Raw genomic sequence first — 13162 nt, 5'->3', positions numbered from 1 at the left:
AAGTGGTCGGTACTGCTCGGCTGCGCCGGAAGTTGCGCGCGGCCCGACAGCTCCTCATGGCGGCGGCGGCTCCTTGGGCGCGGCGTGGTGGTTACTGAGCTGCGAGTCTGGCGGGTGTGCGCCGAGTCCCGGCCCGGCCTCTGCGTGCCCCCCCCGGGCTTCGCACCCCTGATGCTGCGCGGGTGCTGAACCCGCCCCGGCCGGGACGATGGTGAAGTATTTCCTGGGCCAGAGCGTGCTCCGGAGTTCCTGGGACCAAGTGTTCGCTGCCTTCTGGCAGCGGTACCCGAATCCCTATAGGTACGTAGCCCTGAAAAGAGCAGTCCTCCCCCCTCGCTGTCTGGAGATGGAAGTGTAGGGCCAGGAGAGACTCGACATCGAGTCGGAGAGAGGGGATCGTCGGAACCATGGCCATCTTCTTTAGGGTAAGAAGACCCTATTCGAGAAGCGGCCAGGCCAGGCCTGCAAGATAGTGGGAAGAGGCTGGGCCTGAGCGGTGGTGCACCTGAGGCTGTAGTCCAAGGTTCTCTCATTTCGCAGTGGTGAGACAGGAAGAGGCGGCGGCACAGCAGTTGGGAGGGATCCTGAGGTTGGAAGTCCTGGCGCTGGCCTGCTTCTGCCTGTGGCGTTCTCCACTGGTGTAATAAATCATGAGGTCGGGTCAGCAAGAGGGCGGGAGTTGGAATTTGCCCTCGGATAGGCGCAACGGACTCTAGTTGAGGTCTGGGCCATACCACTTAACAATGCAAGTTTGAGGAAGGCATGGCCGTTCTGGGGTGGGAGGCCCCGGCTGGGAACCCCAACAGGCGGTCTTTCAGCATGCATGCTTCATTCTGATACTTGCAGCAAACATGTCTTGACGGAAGACATAGTGCACCGGGAGGTGACCCCTGACCAGAAACTCCTGTCCCGGCGTCTCCTGACCAAGACCAACAGGATGCCTCGCTGGGCGGAGCGACTCTTTCCTGCCAATGTTGCTCACTCGGTGTACATCCTGGAGGATTCTATTGTGGACCCACAGAACCAGACCATGACCACCTTCACCTGGAACATCAACCACGCCCGGCTGATGGTGAGAGTGCCCTCCCCTTGGTCCCCCAAAAGTAGCTTCAGGTATATGTCACTAGGGAGTCATGAAAGAATTTTTGTTGTCTGAGGCAAATTTGGGTTACTGGGGAGTGACAGCTGTAGAGTGTAAACTCTAGACGATTTTTTTCAGCCAGAGTCTCTGGACCTTTCACCTCTTTTATACTGTGGTGAGGGGTACTTGTTTTAGAGTTGTTCCAGGCACTAAATACAGAGCACCTTCACTGTACCTGGCACACATAGAGTTTGGGCCTACAGAAGTGATGCCAAGGAAGGGAGGCACTGATTTTCAAACAGGACTCCATTAAGCCATAAGCAGTTTCTTTGGTTGTGCCTCAGAGGGGAGAGAATCTGGGCCCCTTGCCTCCTGAGGATTAGAGGAGTTCCACCTTTTGTCTGTCTTATGTAATGGGGTTTTGCCTGAGATTTTGGGAGAGGTTCATATACCTTCTTTTTTTTTTTTTTTTTTTTAAGATTTTATTTATTCATGAGACACACACACACACACACACACACACACACACACACAGGCAGAGACACAGGCAGAGGGAGGATGCAGGGACCCCGATGCGGGACTCGATCCCAGGTCTCCAGGATCACGCCTGGGCCGAAGGCAGGAGCCAAACCACTGAGCCACCCAGGGATCCCCTCATATACCTTTTGATTTCAAAACGTGAGAACCCATGTTTAAAGGAACATCCTACAGTATCTTCTCACATATGAATATATTCTAAAAGCTTTCAGGGAACTCTCACTCTCTCAGCTAATCTTCACAGTGACTCTGGGAGGTAGGTATTGCTCTCTATTGTGCAAAGAGGGAAGTGAGGTTGAGAGAGGGGAAGTGTCACACAAGGTCATGGAGTGAGCTGGCACCTTGATGTTCTGCCCCAGAATTTTCTGAAGGCTTTACAGCTGACTGCCCTGAGGGCATAATCTGTGTTTTTATAAATTATGAAGATAGTGGCCTTGCTGTGAGCCAGATCTTTTAAGTGCTCCTCTTGGAAGTACTGGTTCACTTATGACATCACGAAAGCTGTGACGTTTGCCAGGCTTCCATTTCTGTTTCTACCGCTGGGGAGCTCAAGAGCTGCAGTGAGCAGAAGGCAGGCTAAAGGCACTGCACATAAATCTACCAAACAAAATCCAAGGTCAGGAGGGAACCGGCACATATTCTACTGATTTCAGGTTTATATGCCTTTTAATTTAAAGGGTCAGAAGAGAGGTTTTAGAGAGCAGAATGGCCTTTATGTTATTGCTCTCTTCCTGAAATGCAGGTTGGGAATACAGTAAGGGAAAGAAGTGGATTTTCGTTTTCTTGCCTCACCCTGTGACAAAGAGGCAGGGAATCAAATTTATGTGCAAGTTGGTAAAGTGAAAGACTCCCACACGATTGTGGTTGGCCTGACTCCCTGCACAGGTGGTGGAGGAACGATGTGTTTACTGTGTGAACTCTGATAACAGTGGCTGGACCGAAATCCGCCGGGAAGCCTGGGTCTCCTCTAGCTTATTTGGTGTCTCCAGAGCTGTCCAGGTGAGCAGCATTGTGAGGGTGCCAGAGCTTTGGGGGCCTGGGCACTTGGCATGAAGGCTGGACTCTAGGGATCAGTGGAAAGCTCAGAACCCATCCCACCACCATCCCCTTTTTTTTTTGGTAGGAATTTGGTCTTGCCCGGTTCAAAAGCAACGTGACCAAGACAATGAAGGGCTTTGAATACATCTTGGCCAAGCTGCAAGGTGAGGGGCTCTGGGCACAAAGAGAGGCTGGGGTCTGGTCCTAGCAGCCATGACTGACGTGGAATCTGTGGCTGTTTTACCATCCCACTCTAAGCCTGGGACCCCTCATCTGTACCCTGGCCCAAAGAGGGTGAATGGATGTCGTGGAGGGGTTGTTGAGGTAGGTCTCTGGTGTCTTCTGAAGCTGGCCCCTGCCCTTTGCTGCAGGTGAGGCCCCTTCCAAAACCCTTGTTGAGACAGCCAAGGAAGCCAAGGAGAAGGCAAAGGAGACGGCACTGGCAGCTACAGAGAAGGCCAAGGACCTTGCCAGCAAGGCCGCCACCAAGCAGCAGCAGCAGCAGCAGCACTTTGTGTAGCTAGCCCAGGCCCTGGTGCGGTAGGACACCTGACCACCCGGCCCAATTCTCTCTGCCTTTTTCCCCTTGTACTTTATTATTAAAAGTCCACTTCCAGCCCTTTCTACTGTCTGGGTGGTGGGTTGGGGGCGGGTGTCTTGTTTGGCCTTCATGGTGTAGCAGGCACATTGTCCTCTGAGCCGGGCCTGCCTGTTCCCACGTTGAGCAGCCAAAAGCAGGCACAGAGTGTTGGCCTGCTCAGGGTCACAGACTACATGCAGGTGTGGGGATGACAAATGCTAGTCTGTAAGCTCCGTGAGGGCAGGGCCCTTGGTCATGTTCTCTGCTATGTCCCAAGTACCTGGAACATTATCTAGCACATAACAGGCACTCAATAAATATTTTTTGGATTCAATCAGCCCTAGCTCTGGAGTCAGAAAGCTTTAGCTAGAATCTTGACTCCACACTGTCCTGGCTTTGGGCCTCAGGCAAGTTATTAGCTTACTCAGCCTCAGTGCCTCGCGTGAAATGGGGCCAGACAGCCAGCTCCCAGCTGTAGGGATTAAAGGGCCACTGCCTGGTACAGTGCAGTGTTGGTGATGGCTACTGATCTCATTTCCTCTTTTCCAGTTTGTGGCTGGGAGTTCCCCATTTTTATCAGGCAAGACCATGGACAGGAAGTTAGTAAAGAGGCTTTTAATGAAAATACTGTATAGTATCTGGGACAAAGGCCAGGATGCCTTCTCTAGGAAGGAATGTGAGGGCTTAAGAAGCTTCCCACCCCGCCCCACTTGGGGATAGTGGAGCTAAGTGCTACAAAGAGGGCCTGGAAGGATGGCCCAGACCAAGCTGCCTGCCCTGCAGGGCTCAGGGGAAGCCCAGGCACCCCCCCACCGGGAGGGACTGCCGACAGCCAGCGGCAGGGTGGGGGGGCAGGCACCTATTCCCACCTAAAGGTCCTTTTAGTTCATTCCAACAGGAGGTGACTCCGAGCAGCCCTGGAGGCTTGGGGAGGGCTCCTGCCTGGCAGAGCAGAGGACAGTCTGCGGGTAGAGGCCCGCTCCGGAGCGGTGAAGGTCATAGCCAGGTGCTGCTGCTGTGTGAGTAGCTGTGCTCCTGGCCCGCACTGAAGCCGCGCAGCAGCTCAGCCTCGCCCCCGAACACCAGGCTCTCCACGTCCACCTCCACCTCCTCTGCACAGGGAGGGTCCATCAGGAGACCTGGCCCACTCAGCCCACGCCACCCCTTGGCTTCGGGCACTCACCTTGGTCTGAGTCTGAGCGCTCGGAGGAGAGGCCTGAAGAGTCCAGGCTGTCTGCCCGCGGCCGCTCCCTCTCACCCGGCCCTGCCAGCCCCCGGAGCCACTCCAGCTGCCGCTGCAGGCTCTGCTGCTTGCTACGCAGCTTCTCCTTGAGCCGCCGCGCCTGCTGCTCCTGCTCCTCCAGCTTCTGCAGGTCCCAAGGGAACAAGGGCCTGGGGTCAGCTGCCGAGGGTGCAGGCCTCACCCCCACACCACTCAACAATGGGCTATGGCCACTTGGTGACTGCCTGCTCCACACAGTGGGGGCTTATTAGATCTGGGCCCCAGAGGGTTACTCTCACATCCTCCAGGGAGCCAGCTCTCCTTTGCTCTGGTTGGTCCTATGTAAATAGCCTGTGAGCTTCCCATGTTGAGGAGTTGGGGAAAGCACAATCTCAAAGGCCCTCAGGGCCTAGTCAAGCAACAGGAGTCTGGCTGCAAGCAGCAGAGACTGGGGAGGACTGGCTCAATGGCGAGTGGGCACTACAGCTCAAGAAGGTGGCTACCACTGTGTTCTAGCCAGTTATAGCCATATGCAAACAGGTCTGGTGCTGCCAGATTTCCCAATTTCTGTAAGAGAGGCTGGAAAGTCAGGCTTTTTCATGTCAAATGGCCTTTTAAGTGCTGCCAACTAATTAAAATTTTTAGAAAACTATAGAACAAACAAAGGCTACCAGTTTGTAACTCCTTGTCAGGACCCCCCCAGGATCCCTATAGCTTCAATATTAATCCCTTTCAAGCTGGGGTCCAGGGACTGGAGGACCAAGGGTTCTCCCACCAGAGCCCTTGGTGGGCAGAAGCCTGCATTCAGTCAACAAGGAGAGAACTGGGCAAGGGAACATTCCTACTGGGTATAGAAGGATGAGTAAGCTGTCTAGGCAAAGGTGAAGCAAGAAGCAGCATCCACTCCTAACGCTGGGAAAGAGGGTTGCAGAAGGGGAAGAGGGTAGGGGGACAGGGTGACTGGGTAAAGAGCACTAAGGAGGGCACATGATGGGATGAGCACTGGGTGTTATATTCTGTTGGCAAACTGAATTTAAATTAAAAAAAAAAAAAAAACAAGCAGAAGGAAACTGGGAAGATCATGGGGAATTCAGCTTTTCTGGTGGCGCATGGGGAGATAGGAGACCAAGAGCAGACCAGTGGCAAGACCTGAGTTGTAAAGGGCCTATAGTTTCACAGGAAGTAAGGAGTGGAGACTGTCCTGTCAGGAGCCATGGGAAGGAGACAGACCTGGACAGATCTATGTCCGCAAAGAACATTCTAGGGCAAGGTGGAGGAGAGCCCCAAGGAGGCAAAACAGGAGGCCAGGGAGTCCAGAAGAGGGGTGATAGGGCTTCAAGGAAGGAGCAATCGCCAGGTCCTGCCCCGCGGGCCAGCCAGCACCTGAGGGGTACACGTCCCAAGAACCTGACCAGGCAAGCTTCGTGTGAGAAATGGGCCTGCTACCAGGCCAGGGCATTCTTCAGCACAATAAGGAGACATGGGCACTATGGGGCAGTGCTGACAGTCTCTGAACCATGATTTATTTGCTGCATAGCACCTGGATCTGTGTCTACCACAGCCCCTGGTGCCTAGAACAGGTGCTCAATAAACACTTGAAGGAAACTTTAAGTCAGGGGGACTTGGGCCAGGATTATGACTCTGTCTCTCGTTAGCTGTACTGCTCGGTCCTTGGCCTGGCTGTGCCCCCAAATCTTCCTCTGTGAAAAGGGCCAGGAGGGCAGGAAAAGGCCTCTATGGTTTCCCAGGCCACTTCTGTACCACCTGGAGCTGCCAGGGCTTGAGTCCACACACCCACTCCTGCCCACCAGGGAGCGCTGAGCTTAGCCCAGGCAGCAGGAGGGTGCTGGAAGAGGGGGGACTGGCTTCCTGTGTCCCTCTGCTTGCCTGGAACTGCCTCCCAAAATGGCATCAGAATAGATGGCTCAGAACAGGAGGCCTTGGAAGGGTGGGAGAGGGAAAGTAAAAACCTCTGCTGTCCTAGGGACCCTGGCACATGACACATCAGAGTATTTCCAACAGCCATGCCCCTCTGTACGGAGGGGGAAATCAAGTCCAGAGAGGCTGAGTAACCTGCCTCAGGACTGAAGTGATAATAGTTGTAATAACCATGACCGTTTATTGGACAAACTCACTTAATCCTCAGAGCAATCCTCTTGAGTTATTTTCTGCTTTTCTTCCTACTTAACACATATGAGAAAAAGCACAGAGAACTGTACCGCGTCACACAGTTGGGCTCTGACCTCAGGCCTCTCTGCCCAGTTCCACACTCAGCCCTTCTCTATGGTCTCTCCCACAAGGTCTGGCAGGTTGGTCCCAGGGCAGGGGGTAAGCTCCTTACCTGGATATGCACCCTGGCCCAGCGCAGAAGGCTCAGTGTGGTAGAGCGGGCACAGTCAGCCCCCAACGGCATCTGTTGTTTTAGCTGCTCCAGGCACCGCTTCAGCTGGGCCCTCCTGTGGGAGGAGGGATCTGGAGGGCAGTGCCAGCCCAGCCTGGCAGGCCAGAGGGACAGCAGGGGGAGGAAAGGCCATAGAGGGTTGGTTCCTGGGCCCAGTGCTGTCAGGGCAAAGCTACGACTCACCTGCGTTTCTCCAGCTCGTTGTGCACAGACCTGCCAATGCCAGGGAGGATGGGGTAAGGGTACGTCGGCTACTACCTACACCCTCAAAAGTCCCAGGGGCTTAAGATCCACTATAGACGTGGTCCCAAACCAGCCTAGTGTGACTTTGTCAGCCTTGCCTTGAGCACTGGGGTCCGCAGGCAGAGGCAGAGACATGCTGGGGCCAAATGCTGGGAGGCCTGCTCTGGTGGTTGTGGGGTCCAAAGGAAGGGCTTCCTAGACAGAGGTGACAGTTGACCTGAACCAGAAACATGCTACCCTAGGTGGGTTAGTGGAGGGAGAGGCATTAAAATTGGAAGGGATAGCATGTGCAAAGGGTTGAGAAAAGAGAAGAAGCCTGCGGGGGTGGTGGGGGAATCGAGTGGAGATGTGTGAGTGGAAGGAGGACCCTAAAGTCTCTTGTTTATAGTTTGACACATCAGGGGTGCTCAAGTAGTCCCTGAATGAACAGAGGGGAGTGAAGAGATGGCAGGAGGGGTCTGAATTGCCTCCAGAGCAGAGGACGTGGCCCAGAAGATGCAAGCAACAAGGAGGAAGTGGGCAAAGGTGAAGCCCCATGAAGGATGGCACCCATCCCCCCTCTGCTCCCCACCGTCCCCAGCCCTCCTCACCGCCCACTGTCCAGCGCGCCAGAAGCTTGGGGCGATCGCTTCCTCCTCCGGTAGACTGGGCCTGGACTGCGGTGCGGGTACAGGGACGCGTAGCCGTGCTCGGCTTCTGCCGGAGAGAGCCCCGGCCCGCTTCAGGCTGGGTCTGCTTCCAGCAGGCGCCCCCAGCAAGGCCCGGTCAGGGAAGGGCTTTTGGCGCCAGGGCCGTTTCCCCAACCCCTCCCAGTCTGACTGCCCGTGGACCCCTCCCCCACCCCCAAGTTGAGGGCGGGGTGCCCCCGGGGCTACTGTCTAAAGCCAGGCAAGCATCCTTCTTGTAGGGAGCCAAGTCCGACCCAGGCCTGTGGCAGCGAGGCTGCCGCCTGGAGTCTGGCCAGGAGTTCTTCCTCACCTCTCTCGCGGCGCTCTAGGAACTCGGCCGCCTGCAGCAGCACCTGGATATTGCTGGCCACGGGTTCCATGTCGGCGACGGGTGGCGGCGGGTGGGCCTAGGGTGCTGGCCCGAAGAGCGAAGCGGCTGCACCACTTTTGTTACAATGTAACTGACACGGTGCAACAAACACAGGGGCCGGCCCCGCCCCTGGGACACCCCGCCCCCGGGACCGCCCAGCTCTGGACCCCGCCCCCTAGGAAGGGGCCGAGGAGCAGCCGACCACCTCTCCGAGCCCGCCCTTCTCCTCAGACTGCCGGGACTGCGAGGGGCGCCGATTCCGGCCCCCGCCTTACGAGTGAACCCCCGGGCTGAAAGGGGCTGCGTCTTGCCCATTTCGCCCAGCGACCCCGCGCCGACTGCTTAGGGCCTGCTTAGGTATCTCAGGGCCTCGGTTTCCAGCCCCAAGCTGACAGCGAAGGCTCTGCACCTAGAATGGTACTCCGGGAGCCCAGGGTCTCCAGCGGCCCATGGTCTTAGCTGCTGCACGTGGGCGCCGCAGGGGCGGGGCCGGCGGGCACCCTCGCCCATTTGCCGGCTGCCTCCTGGGGCTCGCTGGCGTCACCTGCGGGGCGGGGCCGGGGAGCTTCCGGGGCACTATTGGCCGCGTGCGGCCCCGCCCTCTCCCTCTGCTGGTCCACACATTCAGGCGGGAAAAGGAGCAGGTTTCAAATTTGAAAACCCGGGCCATCCGGGCGGGGTTGGGCGGGGAACGGAGCTGCAGTGCGCAGGCGCCAGGGGAAGGGGCACAGATCTGCTCCTATGCTCGAGGGTCTGTGCCCTAGCCGGCTTACCATCTGCCCCCGTTAAGTCCCCCACCCTCAGCTTCCTATTGTGGCGAAGGGGAATGGTCTCCTGGCTCCTCCTCATCAGCAGGGAAGCTACTGTTGCTACGAAACTGTCAATAGGGCACCAATTTCCCAAGCCAGGCCACACTCTGGAAACAAGCGAACTAGCTTTCAAGGGAGCCCTAAGTTCTTGAGCCCAAAGAGTTAGGTTCCTCTCCTGCCCCCGCTGCTTCTCAGCTGTGTGACTCGGAAGTGACCTCCCTCCTGTATGTTCAGGAAGCCCTGTGACGACAGCACTGTCGCAATATCAGAGCTCTTGCCCATCCATGCCCAGTACGTTGCAGCTATTGACTTCTGAGGCTGGTGTAACCAAACAGAGGTTTCTTCCTCCCACAGAACCCCTGGTTGCCTGAGTCCAGGAACACTTCTTTAACATGACTTTTTAGCCTCCCAAAGGGAGTCGATACACTGACCTCTAGGAGCAGCAGGAGCAGATGTGGCCACACCCGGGTGGAGGCAGGAAGATGAAAGCACCTGTTACAGGGTGCTGCACTATAGCCAGACTGGTGCTGAGTGTGAAATGGCTAAGAGGAACTAGATTCTGTATTAAGAGATACTCCTGGGAAACACATGATACATGGCAGTCAGTCCTCAGGAGAAAAACCTTTGAGTTTCTCTGAGTCACTCCCAGAGGAACTGCTGACATGCTCAGCCAAACTGCTGCCTACAACTGTCCACCTATGCACCCATCCATCCATTCACTCACAAGATATTAGCAGAGCAGTTAATGGACCCCAGGCTCTGTGCCCAGGACTGGAGAATACAAAATGGGCAAAACCAGAAAGGGTTCCTGCCTTTGCAGAGCTCACAGGCAAGGGGGGCAAGGATGGACACAGTTATCACAAAACGGAGTGACAGTTGTGCCAGACACTCACAGGAAAAGACACAGCATGAAGGCAAGTCCTAAGGAGCATTTGTCCTAATCAGGGAGGTCAGAGAATGTTTTTGGGGAAGACGATGAATGGGTAATCAATCTCTCTGTACAGGAGGTCTGCAGGGAAACTGCAGACACAGGAACAACAGGTGCAAAGGCCGGAGGATGAAAAGAATGTACACAGACCCAAAGGCCACTGTGGCTGGCATACGGCAAGCAAAGAACGCAGTGTGGGATGGTGCCAGAGATGCTGACAAGGCCCACAAGAGGCTGACTGGTCCTCCAAGCCTCCATCCACCGTCAGCTATGTCTGAAGAAAGGCCGTCACAAGGCTTGTGGATGAATTCCCAATTTCATTTCACTGAAGTCAGCACCCACACAGCACAGGTGCAAACCTACTATTCAGACACAGGCGACCCAGGAGGCCCAGCCCTGGGGGGTGGGGGAGAGGGAGATGGTGGGAGGGGTTCTGAAGGAGGAGGGTTCCCAGCAGCAGAGGGGAGCAAAACACACTTGAAGAGCTAGTGACCTCCGACTGAAGTTGTGAAAGTGAGAGCACGGCTGTAAGAGCACCAGAGTGACCCCACTGAGAAGTGGACTCTGTCCTCAGAGCCCCAGTGGGTACAAGACTGAGGCCCACCTGGCCTCCAAGCCTCCTACATAGATGGGTCCCAGCCACCAGCCAGGGGGACAGGAAGCAACACTTCCCAGAAACGGGGGTGGGGGGGGTGGGGGGGAGGTGGAGGATGGGAGAGGATTTGTCTTCTTCCTCCACTTGTAAGTTTCCTTTTTATCTTTGGTTTCCAGCTGTTGCCTATGATATGCCTGGCTGTGATTTCTCGGTATTTGTCTTACTTAGAATGTTGTGAGCTTCTGGAAAGTTTTTCAGTCTTTATTTCTTCAAATATTTTTTCCTGCCCTTTTTCTTTCTCCTCTTACTCTGATCCCAATGTCATATATCCTCAGTCAGAATATATCAATGCAAAGTGATGTTGTTAATGTTTTCAGGTTTTTTTTTTTTTCAATCTGTCTGCTTCAGTGTGGATAAGGCCTATTTGTCTTCAGATTCACTTATTCTTTCTTCTGTGAAGTCCAATTTGGTGTTTAGCCCATCCAGTGTGGTTTTTATTTTAGCCATCTTATTTTTCAAATCTAGAATTTCCATTTGGTCCTTTTTAAAGTTTTCTATCCATATCCCAGAATATCTCATTACCTCATGTATTGTTTTCCTAGGGCCATAACAAAGTACTATAAAATGAATGGCTTAAAACAACAGAAATGTAGTCTCTAACAGCTCTGGAGGGCAAGAGTCCAAAATCAGGGCTTAGCAGGGTTACTTCCGCCTGGCAGTTTGGTGGGACAATCTGTTCCAGGCCTCTCTCTGCACTTCTGGTGGCTGCCAGCAATCCTTGGTATTCCTCAGCTTGTAGATGTATCACTTAAATCTCTACTTCTATATTCACAAGCCCTTTCCCCCTGTGTCTCTCTGGGTCCAAATTTCCCTTTATTTTTCTTTTGTAAGATTTTATTTATTTATTCATTCATGAGAGACACACAGAGAGAACAGAGACATAGGCAGAGGGAGAAGCAGGCTATCCTAGGAGAAGCCCAATGCAGGACTCGATCCCAGGATCCTGGGATTACAACCCAAGCCAAAGGCAGACACTCAACTACTGAGCCACACAGGCACGCCCAAATTCCCCTTTCTTATAAGGACACCAGTCACTGAATTAGGGCCCAATATTAGGACGTCATTTTAACAGGTAAGTTACATCTGTAACAGGTAATTATAACAGGTAATTACATCTGTAAAGACTCTATTTCCAAATTAGGTCACATTCTAAGGTTCCGGATAGACAATAATTTTTGAAAAATACTCATTATATCCCTTCCCTCTTCCAGTTATTATTCTTTCCCCGTTACTTGTTATATATTTATAACAGTTTATGTCCATATCTGCTAATTCCAGTAACTTGAGGCTTTTCTGTGGAAATTCTATTTTTTTAAAAAATATTTATTTGAGAGAGGGAGAGTGCCAGCAAGGGGAAGGGCAAAAGGGGCAGGAGAGAGATAATCTTAAGCAGACTCCTCACTGAGCGGAAAGCCTGATGTGGGGCTCTATCCTACAACCCATGAGATCATGACCTGAGCCAAAACCAAGAGCCAGGTGCTTAAGTGACTGAGCCACCCAGACGCTCCTGGAACATCTACTGACTATCTGTTCTCCTGATTGTAAGACATGAAAGAAAGAAAATGTGCTTTATAATTTTTGATTGTAGACCCTAAGAGCAAAAAGAATATAACTATATCAAAGTATGTGTGCGTGTGTGTGTGTGTGTGTGTGTGTTTGTTTCATTCATTTTCCTAAGAGACCAAGCAAGTCCTTACCTATCTAGCAGTTAGAGCAAAGGGCTTATGATTTGGATTCCTCTTGAGTAAAGTTTTCTAAGGAATTTAGCCAACTGTACAGTAAAGTGAACACAGTCACCTCTTATACCAACCGCAAGGGAATTCCTAAAACAACTGCTGGGTATGATTTGCTAGGACTCACAAAATCCACTCACAGCTACAATACTCCCTGCATACATAGTGTGTAGTATTATAGTTTATTACAGGGAAAGGATACAGATTAAGATTGGCCAAGGAAAGGAGCTTATGAGTCTGGGAACTAGGAGATGCAGGCCTGTCACTCTCTCCCCATCCATTTAGGTCGTGTGACTTTCCCAGTACCAATGTGTGACAATGCACAGAGTACTGTGTACTAGGGAGGCTTTTCCAAGACTCAGTACTCCATTTTTGGGGCTCTATTACATGGGCATGATTGAGCACTCATGTGGTTGATGTCAAGTCTCCACTGGACTGATACCATGGGACCTAAAGCCCCACCTTAAATCACATTATTTGCTGGCTAGCCCAAGGCCTCTGGGCAAACAAAGCTCATCTTCCAAGAGCTGAGGGCAGAAGACAGAAACTTCTTTTGCAGCGAAGTTAAATGCCACCACCACTACCTTTGGCCAAGACTCTTACAGCAAAATAATCATATTCCCAAACATTTGGAGGGGCCAATGTGGAAGTAGGGATAGATTTAAAGAAACAACTAATATAAAGCTTATAAAGCTAGTACAGGGATCCCTGGGTGGCGCAGCGGTTTGGCGCCTGCCTTTGGCCCAGGGCGCGATCCTGGAGACCCAGGATCGAATCCCACGTCGGGCTCCCGGTGCATGGAGCCTGCTTCTCCCTCTGCCTGTGTCTCTGCCTCTCTCTCTCTCTCTCTGTGACTATCATAAATAAATAAAAATTAAAAAAAAAAAAAAAAAGCTA

General features: G+C 53.1%; 2 protein-coding genes across 9 annotated transcripts; one reads left to right on the top strand and one right to left on the bottom strand.

The window, feature by feature from the left end:
* The first annotated feature begins 157 nt into the window (after positions 1-157).
* Positions 158-3570, top strand: PRELID1 (PRELI domain containing 1). Of its 2 annotated transcripts, XM_025434228.3 has the most exons (5): positions 158-300; positions 847-1072; positions 2504-2617; positions 2742-2820; positions 3028-3570. In XM_025434228.3, the coding sequence occupies exons 1-5, from the start codon at positions 209-211 to the stop codon at positions 3174-3176; spliced, it is 660 nt and encodes a 219-aa protein (XP_025290013.1). In that variant the 5' UTR covers positions 158-208; the 3' UTR covers positions 3177-3570. The 2 variants fall into 2 exon arrangements, with proteins under 2 accessions (XP_025290013.1, XP_025290014.1); XM_025434229.3 differs by lacking the exon at positions 2504-2617.
* MXD3 (MAX dimerization protein 3) lies at positions 300-13153 on the bottom strand. 7 transcript variants are annotated; one of them, XM_049108856.1, is made up of 6 exons: positions 8081-13153; positions 7693-7798; positions 7201-7297; positions 6800-7072; positions 4420-4603; positions 300-635 (listed from the first exon to the last, which is right to left on the bottom strand). In XM_049108856.1, the coding sequence occupies exons 1-6, from the start codon at positions 8148-8150 to the stop codon at positions 421-423; spliced, it is 945 nt and encodes a 314-aa protein (XP_048964813.1). In that variant the 5' UTR covers positions 8151-13153; the 3' UTR covers positions 300-420. The 7 variants fall into 7 exon arrangements, with proteins under 7 accessions (XP_048964813.1, XP_048964814.1, XP_048964815.1 ...); XM_025434223.3 differs by lacking the exon at positions 300-635 and adding an exon at positions 3837-4348; XM_025434227.3 differs by lacking the exons at positions 300-635; positions 7201-7297 and adding an exon at positions 3837-4348 and having other exon boundaries at positions 6800-6914; positions 7043-7072.
* Between the last annotated feature and the right edge of the window lie 9 nt (positions 13154-13162).

This window comes from Canis lupus, chromosome 4 (assembly GCF_003254725.2).
Source record: "Canis lupus dingo isolate Sandy chromosome 4, ASM325472v2, whole genome shotgun sequence".
In the NCBI taxonomy this organism is placed as follows: domain Eukaryota; kingdom Metazoa; phylum Chordata; class Mammalia; order Carnivora; family Canidae; genus Canis; species Canis lupus.
This window is presented reverse-complemented; position numbering and strand designations above follow the sequence as displayed.